Source organism: Cygnus atratus, chromosome 25 (assembly GCF_013377495.2).
Source record: "Cygnus atratus isolate AKBS03 ecotype Queensland, Australia chromosome 25, CAtr_DNAZoo_HiC_assembly, whole genome shotgun sequence".
In the NCBI taxonomy this organism is placed as follows: domain Eukaryota; kingdom Metazoa; phylum Chordata; class Aves; order Anseriformes; family Anatidae; genus Cygnus; species Cygnus atratus.
The window spans coordinates 4,978,440-4,994,736 of record NC_066386.1 but is presented as its reverse complement, the minus strand read 5'-3'; the positions used below and the strand labels follow the sequence as shown (position 1 = coordinate 4,994,736).

The following is a 16,297-nucleotide window of genomic DNA, read 5'->3' as shown; positions in this document are numbered from 1 at the left end:
TGTTTAGATGCAAATGACTGCAAGTGTCATGGCTGAGAAAAGCCATGGGTTATCTTGCTGCGGTCTGCCTGCCTTTTCACAGCTCGTGTCAGGGGCTTAGCCAAACGCACAAGGACCCAGAAGGCAGCCTGGGTCCAGCTGCCTTTCTGCACCTGCCCCAGCCACCGTCACGCTCCTCAGGGCCACGCACGGCAAGCGAAGGACCGGTGGAACCTGCAGCGGGCTTGAGCCTGCCTCAGGGCTGAGGAGCACCCTCTGGAGAGCTGTCAACATCCTCCTGGAGAGCGAGCAAAGGGCGGCTGCTTCACGAGGAGATGGGGGAAGAGCGGAACCGCTGGTGTGCAAGAGGTGGAGAAGCAGGCAAGGCCGCTGAGGCTCCTGCTGAGCTTGGTCCTGCAGGCCCAGCCCTGCCCGTGGCCTCTCCTCCGTCGTGGAGATGGTCACCAGGTGCCTGCGGTGCCATCCCACCCCTTGCACTCACAAGAGGCTGCTTTTGGGCCCTGTGCTTCAGCCAAAATCCCAGATTTCATCGCTAACACAGGGAATTGTTGCTCGCTGTCCCAGCATGGCAGTGAGTCACATGGCTGTTGGCTCAGCCTTGGCTTTGGTGTAGGACTTGGCTGGAACAGACATTGTCTTTTAATAAAAAATGACCTTATTTTAAGAAAAAAGAGAGGGAGAAGAGAGAGAGAGGGAAGCAGGTTTTTCTTCCCTCTTTGTCCTAAAGCTGCCGCAGATTGCACACCTGCAGTATAAATCATGCCGGAGAATTTGCTTGTAAAACATGATCTTACCATCTTACCCCAGATTCTGGGGCTTTCTTTTCTTTTCTTTTCTTTTCTTTTCTTTTCTTTTCTTTTCTTTTCTTTTCTTTTCTTTTCTTTTCTTTTCTTTTCTTTTCTTTTCTTTTCTTTTCTTTTCTTTTCTTTTCTTTTCTTTTCTTTCTTTCTTTTCTTTTTCCTTTCCTTTCCTTTCCTTTCCTTTCCTTTCCTTTCCTTCCTTTCCTTTCCTTTCCTTTCCTTTCCTTTCCTTTCCTTTCCTTTCCTTTCCTTTCCTTTCCTTTCCTTTCCTTTCCTTTCCTTTCCTTTCCTTTCCTTTCCTTTCCTTTCCTTTCCTTCCCTTCCCTTCCCTTCCCTTCCCTTCCCTTCCCTTCCCTTCCCTTCCCTTCCCTTCCCTTCCCTTCCCTTCCCTTCCCTTCCCTTCCCTTCCCTTCCCTTCCCTTCCCTTCCCTTCCCTTCCCTTCCCTTCCCTTCCCTTCCCTTCCCTTCCCTTCCCTTTCCCTCCCCTCCCCTCCCCTCCCCTCCCCTCCCCTCCCCTCCCCTCCCCTCCCCTCTTCTCTTCTCTTCTCTTCTCTTCTCTTCTCTTCTCTTCTCTTCTCTTCTCTTCTCTTCTCTTCTCTTCTCTTCTCTTCTCTTCTCTTCTCTTCTCTTCTCTTCTCTTCTCTTCTCTTCTCTTCTCTTCTCTTCTCTTCTCTTCTCTTCTCTTCTCTTCTCTTCTCTTCTCTTCTCTTTTTTCTTTTCTTTCTTTTTTCTTGCCTTGCCTTGCTTTTTTTTTTTTTGTAGCCCAGGTTAGAAAAAAAAGACATGCAAAAAAGAAAACTCTAAGGAAGATAATCAGTGGCCTGAGGAAATCTAAGGCTCGCCAGATACTGCTGCCCCTGTAAGCTGGAATTTTGGGTAGGGCAGTGGCACATGGGTGGAAACCAGGTTGTTCAAGGCAGAGCCCTCAGCAGAGGTTGGCGCTCAGCAGCCCATGAACAGGAGGAGCATTTCAGCCCCCAGGGGTTCTGCTGTGCTGTAATGCCAATGAGTTTGAAGCCACACAAGAGACTGCAGAAGGAGATTAGAGTCCTATGGTGCAGCTGGAACGAGAAGCGAAATGGGGATGCGATGGGAGGCTGTGAGAAGACCCAGGGGCAGGAATCCCTCTGACTGTTTCAAGGATGGATGCCAGCGCTTGAGTGATGTGCCCAGAGGGAGGCAAAGTCAAGAGCAACCAAGAAGAGGCTTCAACCTGTGTGCCATGAGAGGGGTCCGTGCAGCTGAGCTGCAGCACATGGCTCCCTTGTTTTCCTGCACTGTTCTGCTCTTTAGACTAAGCTTTGCTCGAATCGAAGCAACTGTAATTAATATTTTCATAGTTCCTTTAAAATGGAATTATCCCCAATTTCTTTTCAACCTGTATTAGAAATGATTTTCTGTGCTACTACAGTGAGAAATACACCTTTGAAGTTTTTTTTTCTATAATACCAACTTTTTTTTCAATCTACCAAGGGGAGAAATAAATGAGATTAACCTAAATGTCACTCTGATACTTAGAAGTGATTTTATCCAGGTAGTTATCATAGCTTAAATATGGGCTATTTCGGGCTTCTTATTTGATGTCTATTGGTCTAGCGTGCAGTGCAAACTGCAATAATGATTGTGATCTTAGTTTGAGCTTTACTATTAATTAATGGTTCTTAATTTGTGGGGTTACACCCCCCTGTGTGTCCTGGCTAGGACTGTGGTTACCTGAAAGCCAACAAGTTGAATGCGGCAATAATCACTAGAGGTGTTCAGGGTCTGGCTGGGTGTAAAACACACAGGTGGGGGTTGTAGATCTTGATTCTGTGTTATGGGCTTGCAACTCTTGATTTTGTTGTTGCTGCAGCTAGGGAAGGTGGGACTACAGCCCAGGAGACAGTGATGTTATGAACAAAACAGATGTGTTCAGCAACCTCTTCCACAGCCCCCTCAGCAGGGACAAGCAGTGTTGGTCCCCAGGTTCATCACAGCCAATGTGTTCTATTGGCAGGACAAAAACATTTTTATTGCCAACGTTAGCTCTTAATTCAGCTGAGAAAAATGGCTGAAAACATTGCATTTTTCCCTGCAGCTACCCATGCTGCAAACCTTGGGAATTGCTAAGTACTACCTAAGGTTACTCATTGGTACCTAGATGAAATTAATCCAAACCCTTCTCTGCTCATTAATTATCAAGGCAGCAGTGAAAAGACATTAGCACATTTTAAAAATGTAAATAATAACCACAGTCAAGTGGCTTGGACTTTGATGTATCATGATTTCTGGATGATATTGTTCATTTTTAACCGTTCTACTTACATGTTAGTAAGACGTGAGAATTAATATGTTTTTCAAGCTAATTCCTGGCAATACAATCTAGAAGACTATTGATACATCATGGGTTGATCAGGAAAGCTGTATAGCAAATATGCTCAATAATTTTTCTTCTGTCAGAAGAGTTTCAGAGCTATAGGTGATATTTTATTTTGTCAGCTTGGACTGCATGGAAGTGTTGAGGCATGTTAGCATATGAGGTTTTGCTCTAGTCCCTGCAGCTGAAAGAATCTTAAAATATTCTTCATAAATTCAAAGTTCAGTTTGCTCATTAGAGGGAGGATGGTTCAAATCCAAATTTTTAGTGCTTTAACGATGACAGAAATGGTGGTGAGAGATTTTTCATTGCCTGAATGCTATAATAGTTCTTTCATAACATGCTTAAAATTTTTATGGTAGTTTTAAGGGAAGTTGAGAATTTCTGATCCTGTAAGTGCTGAAGTTTAGGACAGCAAGTTAGAGTGTGACAAGCCTTGGTGACAAATTGATTGTAAATATAGCAGTTATCCCAAAATCATCCTGGCAAAGCACAAAGAAATTGAATCTCATGGTCCCTATTAGCACTCTAATGTGACTTCACAATCCTCATTTCAATAAAGAATCTTATTTTAATCCAGATGAGTCATTTTCTTTGAAATATGCTACTGATATTGCAGGAAACTGCACTATTATTGGAAGGTTGAGTCTTGAAAAAAACCCATAAACTGTTTACATGCAGAACATTGTAAGTTTGTAGTAAAGATTCACAGTTATGTACACTGCAGGGGGCTCTTAGGAAGTAGTCTAAAGTCCTAGCTTTCAACCCTAATTTCTCCAGCTGTACCATGAGGTTCCCCTTTCCAAAGTAGCACTGTAAGAATAATTTCTTTGAATACATGAATTCTTTGAATACATGGACTTCACTGGATTGTAGTAATTCAGGGCGTATTGACACCAATGAAACTAAGCTTTAGAAATGATTTTGGTTGTATTTACAAAGCTGTGAAACCAAGGTATTGCCTGCTGATGTCGCTTGTCCCTCAGCATGGAGTCAAGAGAAGGCATGCAATGGACATCCTGGCTTTCATACCTCTCCTCTTGCATTTGAGCAGTCGCCTTCAGAAAGACATTTCTAGTTTGGTTCTCACAACAAAGTCTTCCAGCAGTCTCCTTTCAGACTGCATTTGTCTGCAGCTAGTGTTATAGGTGCCTAGTTATCTTGGTGCCCAACATCTCACTTTTCTCAGTGTAACGCCCAGATCTCACTGGGATTTCCAACCTTATTGTGCCTCATCAACATGTTTCCAGTGTTCCCAGTCTGTGCATCTGAAAGGTGGCCTTTCAGGAGGAAATGCTGAAGAGGAGCATGCACTTGTGTTTGGAGAGAGGAGAGGGAAAATCATTTTGTTCTATGGAAGAAAGAAACTGGAGAAATTAGGGTTGAAAGCTAGGACATCAGAATCTTTCCCAACAGTCTCAGTGTGTTCCCAGCAGGATGTTCAGGGTGTGTTGTGGCTGAAAACCACATGGAAACGAGACAGCTCTGTCTGCCATGGCAGCTGCATCCCCCCCAAGCCCCCGACTTCGCTGTTTACCTTTGTCCAGGACGGGCCCAAAGATTGCCAGGCTGTCATCAATGGTGGTGCAGTTCCAGCGGCGGCCTCGGAACTGGTGTTGGCACTCCTGGATGCCCAGCTTCACCCCCTCGGCCACGCTGGGCATGATTTCTATGTAGTTCCGGCAGAAGCGGAGCTGCTTGGGGACGAGGCCAGGGATGGAGCCGCAGAGGATGGGCTGGGACCCCAGGGAGCTGTACTGCTGGCCTAATGCGAGGGACCTGCAAAGGAGAGAGAACAACGTGAGGGGTGGGAAACCAGCTGGCATCATTCTTCCTGCCCCTGCATCCATCCTCAGGGGAATTCAATAAGTCAGGATGAACCAATAGTCCAGGGAGAGTGAGAGTCCTGAAAAAGAGGGATTTTGTAAGAAAACAAGAGACTTCCTACTGAATAGTAGTGAAGGACTTTCACACCTGAAGATACCCTGGGCTGCAGAAGTGCATGCATTAATTCATCATCCTTTGTGGACATAGAGGGAGGGATTCAGCTCCCTACATGGAAGCACCTAGAGCCATTCACAGTGGTCCCAAGTATCTGAGACTTCCCCAAGGGGTTGATGGATCTGACAAATGCCCTGCAGGGAGCTGTACCAAGGGGAGGCTGGGCTGTCAGGAGACACTGACATGAGGGTTTCTAAAATTTGGCCAGTGTGGGAAGTGTCCTGTCTAATGCTGAGTTCATCACCACGTACTGGAGAGGGGCCGGTTTGGAGTCAGGCATGTCAATGTCATGTGGTCGAGCCTCTCAATGGTCCCAGCAGATGTTGAACCACTATGGCTCCACCCTGATGGACATCAGCCTCTAGCTGCAGCTGTGAGCCAGAGAGGAGGCTGGAGATGCATGGTGAAGGTGCTGGAGGGCAGATTGGACCAGATATTTTCCTACTGGTCTAAGGAGCTGTCGGCTCCCAAGCAGAAAATATGTGGATCAGATTGTTTATTTGTCCAGAAATGATCAGTGCAAGGTGAAGACATATTTGCTGAAAAAGATACCTGCTATTACACAAAAGCAAGGATAGTCCTTCAGCTACTGCTGCTTAGCATCCAAGCCCCCTTCAGTGTATGTCCAGAACATGTGGTAAAACCTGTGAATGAGCAGGTGGCTCTGTAAAGGAGCAGACATGAAGCACTCAGTTGCTTCCAGTACAGAAATCTCAGTCCAGATGCTATCATGGGCAAATACCAAAGAGCTTTGACTTAGTATGTCCATTTCTCTCTTCTACTGGGGAATTGAGAGTTGAATAGAGGATGCCAGATGAGGTATCTTTTCCTGTACACTGCTTTGTAGCTGGCCTGCCCTCAGCCTGCATTGCTGCATGGGGTTATTTCTCCCCAGGTTCCTTGGTTGAACCGCACAACATTCCTGTTACATGACATTCCTGTTCCATTGCCCAGTCTGTAGAGTTCCCTTTGAATGGCATCACAATCTGAGGTATGAACCGTTCCTCCCAATATTTTTTTCTTTCCTCATCTGCCCACTCATATCTGAAGAATGCTTGTGAGCTAATCAATCATTTTATAGCCACAGATTAATTCAGGTTGGCAGAGACCTCAGGAGGTCTCCAGTCCAATCTTCTGCCCAAAGCAAGGCCAGTTTTAAAGCTAGATTATGTTTCTCAGGGCCTTGTCCTTCTAGAATTTGAAAACCACCAAGGATAGAGGTGCCGCTGCCTTATGGGACCTGTGGTTGACTATGCTTGTCCTGAAATGCTCATGGTAAAACAGATGTGCTTGTTTCAACAACTGCCAAACATACTTTTCAAAAGGTTGCAAATGACTCAACAGTTAGTCCCAAATTGGCCATGGCAGCCAGAGAGGCTATTTGCACTAATATATCCTGATACCCAGCTCAAATGCTGAGATTGCACCTGAGCAATATGCTGTAGAAGTCTCAGCCAATTCCCAGGGTCATTACTTTGGACGTTAAACAAACAGATGGAAATGGCAGAGACCCCTGCCCCAATGAGCTGAGTGTCTTCTGCTGTTTTCCTCACCCCACGTCTCACTTTGCCCCGGAGGATGCCTAGGCCTGATGCATGTCCCATAGAAACAAGGGGATCTTCACCAGAACTTGTTGTAGGATCAGCAGGTGCAGTAAGAAGTTGGTTTGCTGGGGACAGCACTGGACACTAAATGGCTCTGGGAGAGCCCTCGTTGCTGATTGACACCCGTAAGTGGTTGAATTAATTGCACCCTAAAGATTGTAGGAAGAAAAGGAAATCCCAGGGTACCAGCTATGGAGAGAAGTCACTTCAGCCCATTTCTCCTGCACCTCCCCTGCTCAGCAACCCCACAGCGGGACAGTTCTGCAGCTGCCAACACTTCAGGGCAGAGCACAGGATATAATTTTCTGACTCCATCTCCAACACCCGGCAGAAGGACACACAGCAGAGGGGCATGAAGAGAGGCAGCACAGCGTAACGGGCAGTGCACGAGGACTGGTTCCCAGAGCTGCTTTGTGCTTCCAGCTCCCACCAAGTGAAATTTGATCAGGGAAGACTCAGAATTGCTGCGAAGACCTGTCAGCTCCAAGCAACAGTTGTGAGTAATCTTAACCTCATCCAGCAGGGCCAGCAATGGTGGAAACAAGCAGGGTGCTTGAGTTGCCTTCCCCCAGACATCTGCTCCTGCAGATGGTTTCATCTGTTCAGAGATTCTCTGCTCTGTTTTATGCAGTGTTGGAGGTGAAGTCTGTATTCAGTGTCAGAGGTCACAAGGCTGTGCCTGCGGCAGAAGTTTCTTGCAGCAGTGGCGGTGAGTTGGCCTGGTGTGCTGGCCATGGGCTCCACCCCATGTCACGCATGCAGGCTAGTGGTGCTGCTGCTCACTAACAAAAATCTTGTCCTAATTTCTTATCTGGATGGTAAATTTGATCTCTGGGGTGCTTTAACACCAGTGGGCAGCTCAGCTCCACCACATCGCTCTCTCACTCTCCTCAAAAGAACAGGACAAGAAAATACAATGAAAAAAGGCTCATGGGTTGAGATAAGGACAGGGAGATCACTCGCCAATTATCGTCATGGGCAAAACAGACTCAGAATAGGGAGATCAATGAAATTTATTACCAACTAATGACAGATGAGAATAGTAAGAAACAAAAGGCAAACTAAAAATACCTTCCCCCCATCAACCCTCTTCTACATCCTCCCCCTCTGCGGTGCAGGGGAACGGGGAATGGGGGCTGTGGCCAGTCTGTAGTGCTTCAACTCTGCCACGCCTTCACGGTCACTCTCTGCCCCTGCTCCAACGTGGGGTCCCTCCCACAAGCTTTTGACCTTCCTGAACTGTCCTGTGTGGGCTTCCTGCAGGCAGCAGCTCTTCAAGAACAGTTCCCACATGGCTCCGTACCATGGGGTCCATCCATCAGGAGCAAACTGCTCCAACCTGGGTCCCCCATGGGCAGCAGCTCCCGCCAGAACCCCTGCTCCTGTGTGGGCTCCTCTCCACGGGCTGCAGCTCTGGCCCAGGGCCTGCTCCACTGTGGTCCTCTCCATGGGCCACAGCCTCCTTCAGGCCACATCCACCTACTCCCCCAGGGGCTCCTCCACAGGCTGCAGTGTGGAGATCTGCTCCATGTGGGACCCATGGGCTGCAGGAGGACAGCCTGCTCCACCAGGGACCTCTCCACACGCCACAGGGGATCTGCTCTGTGCATGGAGCACCTCCTGCCCTCCTGCTACACTCACCTTGGTGGCTGTAGGGCTGGTTCTCTCCACATTTTCTCACTCCTCTCTCCCAGCTGCTGTTGTGCAGCAAATTTAATTTTTTTTTTTCTTTCTTTAAGTCTGCTCTCACAGAGGCACAGCAAAGACCACTCTTTGGCTTGGCTCTGGCCAGCAGCAGGTCCCTTTGGAGCTGGCTGGAGCTGGCCCTTATCTAACATGGGGCAGCTACTGGACTCTTCTCACAGAGGCCACCCCTGCAGCCCCCCTGCTACCAAACCCTTGCCACCCTTGCAATCCTTCAGGGAAACAGGCCCCACACTTTCCTGTCTTTCTTTCCATGTTGGCATCCTTCCTTGCTATCGGAGCCTACATTTCTCTAGTTCCCATTGCGTCAAAGGGAAATAGCCATTTTGTATCCCTGCTCCACTGGTCCCAGCTTTACCCACAGGAGGCGATGTATTTTCCCAGCGTCAACTCACAACCCAGACATTTTGCATGCTTGAGGGCAGAAGCCATAAAAGCCAGACAGCTCTGCCTGTCTGGGGGACTCCCTTTCATCCCTGCGTGTACAAGTGTGAGTGGACAGATGTGCACATAAAGGTAGGCTTTTGTGTGTGTGCGTGTGAGCACAGTGCACAACACAAGGAGCATGAGTGCCTATGGCAAACACATGGGAAATCCCTTTTTTCTTTCTCTTCTTAATCCCTTAAATCTCTCAGGAGTCCCGACACTGTCTGTCAAGCCAGTGACTCCTTTTGTTCCCGTCCAATAGGACTAGAGTGGGCAGAGCAGTAGATCCAGCAGCCTTGAGTTGACCCTCCATGACTCCCATTGGTCAGGGATGAACTTTTGAAGCCCTGGAAGATGATGGGCTTGTGCAGACCCTTGTGGATAGGTGCGTCCTTGAAGAGGTGACTCATGTCTTCGCACTGTCTCAGTGTGGAAGATAACGTGCCCACCTCTCAGCTTCATCCTTCCTACAGAGATGACTGACACACTCATCTATTTGGGCCACTGGTTGGACAAACACATGGTAACGAGAAAAATTTAACCTAATAGTATTTGACAGGAGCAGGATTTGATCACATTAGAATTGCACCAAAACATATAAAATTTTTGTTTGCAATGTTTGGAATTTTTATGTTATGGAATTTTTAGGATGAACACTAAGAAAGGTTTCCTGCCAGCAATAGCAAAAGCTGCTAGGACATTTCTTTTCTCCTTTTCTCTCTGCAAGAAAGTGGAAGCTGCATTGCCCAGGGCCCTCAGGACAGCACAATGCCCCACAGGCTGCCTGTCAGAGCTGGGTTTTGCTGCTGCAATGTGCTGTAAAGGAGCTCTTTCTAGCTCCAAACTCAGCAGCTGAAAACAGCTGAATCTTCATAGCATTTTTTTCCATTTTTTCCCACCATATTGTGGACCTCACCAGCCCTCTGGCCAGTTAGGCAGGAAAGCTTTGGGCTGTAGAACTGCACGTCTCCAAGAGTGCATCTTGTCCTAAGGAGCTGGACTCTCCCAACATTGCAGCTCTTCCTTGTCTCCTCTGATGGATCTCCCATGGAAATGTAAACATGCTCTGGGGATCCTGTACAACACTGTGACATTTCCCTTAACTAGCTCATTAAAAGGCACTTGTGTTATCATCCTGGGAGCTCCCAGCAAACCTAAAGGGCCATGCAGAAATACGTGGTTGTGAACATCACAGATGATGCTGGTGGTGGTGATTCCAGTGCTGAAGTGAGGTCACAGCAATCACTGGGCCTATGGGACACACATTAGTAAGTGCTATGTGCTTGGAAGCTCAGACTTTCTTTGGCTGCCTCCTATCCTGGAGCCTGGGCTGACCTGCACAGAGAGCCAAGTTCATGGGTCTGCTGTGTGAGTGCTGGGGGACATGGCATAGCCACCTTTTCTCTCTGTCTCAGAACTGATTAAATAACAAGTGCTTTTCCTAAACTCTTTGAGATCCATGGCTAGAAACAATCCTTGAGGGCACCAAGGACCTGGTAGAAAGGAGACTCTTTTAAACCACCCTCCCACAGCAACTAAAGTCACTGCAGCATAACATTACAAGGCAAATGTCAGTTCTTCTTGTGCCCTCTACCATCCTTTCAGTGCCCCCATATGGATCCCTTCAATATATATAACACACTGGGAAAACTAGGAATCAGCAGGACAAAAACAGATCACAGTTCAGGTTTCTTGTTTGCCACCTGCTGTCTTAGAGAAAACCTTTCTCTGCCTGAAGGATTTTTCTTTGTACCATTTTTAGATGTATTTGGTATTTTCCAGTTCTGGGCCATGTTCTGCTTAAAATGGACAATTGTACAGGCTGGCATCCCACCATTTTACGGTGCTCAGTGGTGTAGGGCTGATACATTGAAATGCACACTGGAAGACAGCAGTTTTCATTCTGTTTCTTTCTCTGTATTCAGTGCTGTGTGAGCCCTTCCCAGCTACCAATGAAGGTATTTTGCCCTTCCTAGCAGGGGCATCATCACACACTTGCTTTCCAGGTAAGAAAGGGCTGTACAAAATCACTGCAAGCTGATGTCACAATAGTGCATGTTAAACAAAAATTTTCCAGCCAGACATCCAGATCTTGTTGGTTTCATTATGGTACATTTTCAGCTGTCTGACTAGCTCAGCCTAGCTCATGGGTCTCAGCCCAGCAGATGACTTTATATACAGCAGATGCCCTTATATACAAAGTGCCTCCAGCTGCTAACTCTATTCTGCTGCCTGACCTTAGAGGGGTTATTATGTCTGGTATAATATTCAAATATTTTAATTCTTGCAGATTTCTGACTACAGCTCTTTGGGAATAGAGTAAAACACAAATTTTGGGGTTTCTCTAAAGATCAAGAGCAGCATGAGGGATATTTTTGCAAGTAAAAACATGCAATATATATATGCACATATGAGCTTGAGAAATGCCAAGTCTTGACTGAATAGGCAGATCAGGTGAAAAGACAACAGAATTTGAATAAGGAACACTATATTTTACTAGAGAACTGGATATTATTAATGATCCCACGTCTTTGTTCACAAATCACCTGCTACTTAATCTGTGCTGAACATGCTTTGAGTTTTGAACTTTTCTGTGGAGTGGTCCCTTCTGTCCCTGGTATGAGATATCACAATTACTGCAGACTCTCCACCAAACTTTGCAGTCATTGTTAAGCTCTAAAAAGCAGACAGAAAATTCATATGAGAGAGAGAGATTCAACTGCCTAAGCATTAGAAGCTGATCCCCCAGATGAGGGCAAGTCTCATGGGCATGAGCATGGATGTAGTTTTGCTGTATTACAGCCCTTGAAATGCTCTGTAGACATTACATGGTAGTGTGATGTGAACTCTTGAACAAGAGGGCTTTTTTCCACTTGGTGTGTTTGCAAATTGTCTCATTAACTAGCTTGTATGAACTGCATGATCTGCACAAAATCAAGCAGCCCACAAGGCCACTTTCTGCCTAATTAAGATTCTGCCTTAATTTAATCACACCTGAGGACCATAAACCTTTCTAAAACCTTTACAAACGCAAATGTTCACCTAGAGTTTCTCCCAAAGCCATGGTTGCTTAGAAATAGGCTAAGTATCCATCTGGGAGCTCTCCCAAAGGAACATCTCGGGGTGTTTCAATCCCTCTAGGTCCCTCATACATGATTTTTTTTTATTGTCCATAACACAAAGTGGTGCTCCATGAGTTTATTGTCTACTATTTACAGCTACAGAGATCCTCTTCAAGGAGGGCTTAATCCTTCCTCCAAGCACTGCAGGACAGAAAGACTTTCCCAGTGCTGGGAAAGTGACCCATGGGAGGCTCAAGCAGAGGCCAGGGGTAGCCAGCCCATGTTGTTTAGGGGCACATGTTTCATAGCACCAGCTGGTTAGAAATTTGGCAACCTGCTCCATTCACAGAGAAATGTTGATTATTTCCAGAAAAAGACAAGGGGAAAGCTCTTAATGATTATGATCCTATGAGAGAGGTATCATTGATGCATGTGCTTGTATTTTGAGATATCAGAATGATGAATTCTCAGGTGCTACAGAGATGCAAAAAAGAAGGCTGCTTAGGGTTTGAGAAATTAGAAGGTAGGGCTAGTATTTTATTTTAGTTTGCTATCAACACTGATGTTGAAACTGAAACACATCACAGACTATATCTACACAAAGTCAAACAAAAAGCCTTGTTCATGTTGGCCAAATACCAAATGGCCTGTTCATTCTGGAGTGATGGTCCAATTTCCCTGTGACCTATCACTCAAAAGTATTGCAAGTAACAAAGCAGCCAAGCTCAATAAAGCCATTCTTACAGTTGACTAACACATGACAATGGCACTAGTTTAGGGGCTTCTCAAAGTGGGGCAAAGTACCATGATTTCACTAAAGAAGGAATTGCAAGCCCTCTGGCTACTCTCCATGAATCTTGCAGCATGAAGCACATGAGCGTGTTGTTGCTGAAGTGTACAGAGGTTGATGCACTCTGAATTCACACCTGGGCTTGCTGTGAGCATGTTTCCATCCTGCCTGTCATCTGTGTGTTTTCGAAACAATGTCCAAGATTGTGAAATATCTGTTGGAAGAGGCTAGCAGATCAGGTCCTGCTAAGTATGAAGAGCTGCCAAATCACAGAGGGGCACTAGTGAACTGTCATCTGCTGATGTTATGCCTAACAGGAAACAAGCTGGGAAAGCCTAGGCTGTGGGACACTAACTCAATCCACTGGCATCTGCTGATATACACAGAAGAGGCGAAACTAACTGTTCTGCCTGCACTGTGATCCTAGGAGCTACTGCCAGATCTTGGAAAGTCAAGCAGTACACAAGATGGAAAAGAGTGAAGGAAAAATTAAACGCCACTTATGTCACAAAACTTGCCTCAAGGTCACCGGAGGCTGGCTTCACACAGAAGAAGAATATACCTGGGCCAGCAGCAGCCTCTGAAGAGAGATGGAGAGTGTGATTCCTCTGAGCAGATGTATGGGTCTGCCTGGCTGAAGGGGCCGAATACCGAGCCTGACTGCAGACATGTAAAATTTGGGGAGGAAGATCCCCCTGCACTCCCGAGCTGGTGGATTCGCAGCTGTTAGCAGCAGTCATGTTGCCATCTGGGGAGTACTCCAGTGACCCAGTGACCCAGGGGACAGCCCAGACTAGAGCATTGCTGGGCTGAACATGAACTGCTGCATTATGTTAATGCTGATTGCTAAATTGTCTCATCCTCAAATCTGTCAGGAAAGGAAGGACCGAGGGAAGTGTCCTTCCAAAATCCTGCATTAGAAAGGTCTGGACCGCTCAAAGTTGGATGGGTGAACTCAGCCCCAACACCAACACGTAAAGAAGACAATTTTTTTTCTGTTTTCTATGAGATGGGGGGTCCCCAGCCAGTTTCCTAAGGGCTCAGCAAGCCTTGTGCCAGACTATTACCAACTGCATTGGAGTAGGGTGATGGGTCTGACAAAGGGTGGGTTGACAGAAACATTGCAGCAGGAAAAAAGTATATTCATGCACTAGGGAAAAGGGGCCAATTCAGGCAATATGGATGAAGTGCCAGTGAGTGGATGGATGGCAGAGAAGGCAAGAGAAGGCTCGCCATGTAGGCAGACTGCAGAATTACTTTAACCTCTGAGTATTTAATCCCAGAGAGATAAGAATGGGAAGAATGGCAATGGGTATTGTTATATGGCAAGAAGGGAAAGCCAGAGAAGGAAAAAGCTAGGATGAGACTCAAGGAAACATCAAGATGAGCATTGGAAGGAGGTAGCAAGGGAGGAACTTGCTCTGCTCAATTCAGGTAGACCTATGTGAGTGTTCACATTCATGTTTACATTCAATATTAACCACCATTTTATGTAGTTCCCACTGTATGTTTTTAATCATTAGAAGAAATTGCCAAATGATGCCCTGTAACAATAAAGCGTCCCTCCTAAAAAGTGCTGTCCTATGTTTTTTTTTTTTTTTTTTTTAATTTTCTTCCTCTACTCTAAAAAAAAGTCACTATTGTGAGTGGGACGTGGTTTCCCACTTTCCCCCTTATAAGTTGCACCCACACTCACAGGCTTAGCGAAGCTTATGGGCATATAGGGTGCAAGGAAGATGCGTCACTCAGAAGCCAAATGTTCATTCAGGGTTTATATCATGAAATGGTTTCTTAGCTGAATGTAAAAGTTACACATTGATGGTGTGGTCAGTTATTTCAACAGTTAATCTCCAAATGTATTTTCTTCAATAACCCACTAACCTACCAAATAATCTGCATAGTATTTACCATCTCAAATGCCTGCATTTTGCAGATAATGTCCCTTGCTAATCACAAGGTAGGAATGTGCTAATCCTCATCTTCTGTCTGCTGGACTATTTTACAGGCAGTCAGAGGATGTAAGCACCAGGACCTGGCTGAGCTGCCACGCATTGAGCAGCAACAATGCTCTCTTCCACTGACACATTTAGTTTGGGGTGAGTGTGTGGCATGTGAAAGATGACTGAATCCCACCTCTGCCAAGGAGATGCAAATTTCGGTGTCTGAGGTCAATGTCCTGGTGATAGGACACTAATTCTCGGAGGGGACCATCTCCTTATAAAGTAGCTTCTCAGTACGCAAGCTTTGGGAATCAGGTGTTTTCCCACTGAAGACTGGTCTGCTCTAATTTTGAGGTTAGGGCTTTTGTTCACACTCATGTTCCCCCTCTCAGACAATGGAAATAAGTTGCACATCATGGACCATCTTTGGTAGAAAGGACTCACTTACAGTCACTCCACAGTCTTCATCTAGATCACCTCCAAATGTAGGAGCCAACTCTTGGTGAGCACTGGGCTGTGTAGCTCCTGGATGCAAGGCAACCTGTCCCCCTGGGTCTGGCTTGAACAAAATGTACTAGAAGAAGCCTTGTGCTCTGAAACTGCTGATTGGCCAACATCATTTGGGCAAGATAAAAACGCCACTGGGTGGTGTTTGGAGAGTTGTGTCTTCAAATGGAAATACCTGTGACCCATGATGGTTGCTTTTTTTGGATGCTGCTAGCCTTGCTGTAAGGACTTTCGGGACCGCTAAACAGTGTCACTAAGTAGCTGTGTGCTGGCTGATTCACACAGCTCCACGATGTAACAGCCCATGGTGGTCCCAACAATGCCAGATGTGAACCAAAATTATTGCACATTTGATACTTAACATGAACTGCTCCTGCCATCCCACATTGGCCATTGCAGTTGGCCATAATCTGAGGGGATGGTAAATAGCTAGGTGTTAGGGTGGTGCTGTCTGATGCCATAGGCATCACTCATTTTTGGGCAGGGTATGGGCACAGAGGGAATTTCCTGACATCCTTGATGCACAGCACTCCAAGGAGATCCACTCTGGTGGGCATGGGAGGAGGCAATGACTTGCAAGCAATTGGAGCAGATGCAAGGAGTGGCAGAGCTCTCACTCAAAGATTGTGAATTTTGGGGTTGAGGAGAAGAGCAAGTGCAGAAAAGAAGATGGAGGCATCCAGCTGAAAAAAGTGTCTTCATCACCGTGGTGGTTCAGCCATTCAATGGTTAAAATCCTTGCAGCACTAAATCATTTTTTAAACAGTTGATTAAAAGATGTAAAGATTGTGGGAGTCATTTGTTTCTGAGTTCACTCATAGTTCCTACCGCTGAAATGGCTCAACATGTTTGGTTTGTACCCAAATCAGTGGTTGCTTGTGACACCAACAAGGCAAACCACTTACTGAGCTTTGTCAGTGTGGGTTTAGCACATCGAGGGAAATTATTGTACTCTCTTGGTGTTGGTGACACCAGACTGGGAACTCTGCATGCAGTTTTAGGTCCTTTTAGGTGAACTAGAGATGTAAAGGAAGTGGATGGTCTCCAACAGATAAGATCATGATGGTCAGGGGTTCAGAGCACGTTGTGCAGCAAGATAAGGAGGGA

The 16,297-nt window shown here is 46.2% G+C and overlaps 1 protein-coding gene across 1 annotated transcript in view; it reads right to left on the bottom strand.

Moving 5' to 3' along the window:
- Window positions 1-16,297, bottom strand: part of WNT3 (Wnt family member 3) — a 50,069-nt gene that overhangs the window by 7,467 nt on the left and 26,305 nt on the right. Inside the window, exon 2 of the mRNA XM_035566907.1 lies at window positions 4,694-4,935. Within this exon, the coding sequence (XP_035422800.1) occupies window positions 4,694-4,935 (242 nt within the window). The remainder of the gene's footprint in view (window positions 1-4,693; window positions 4,936-16,297) is intronic.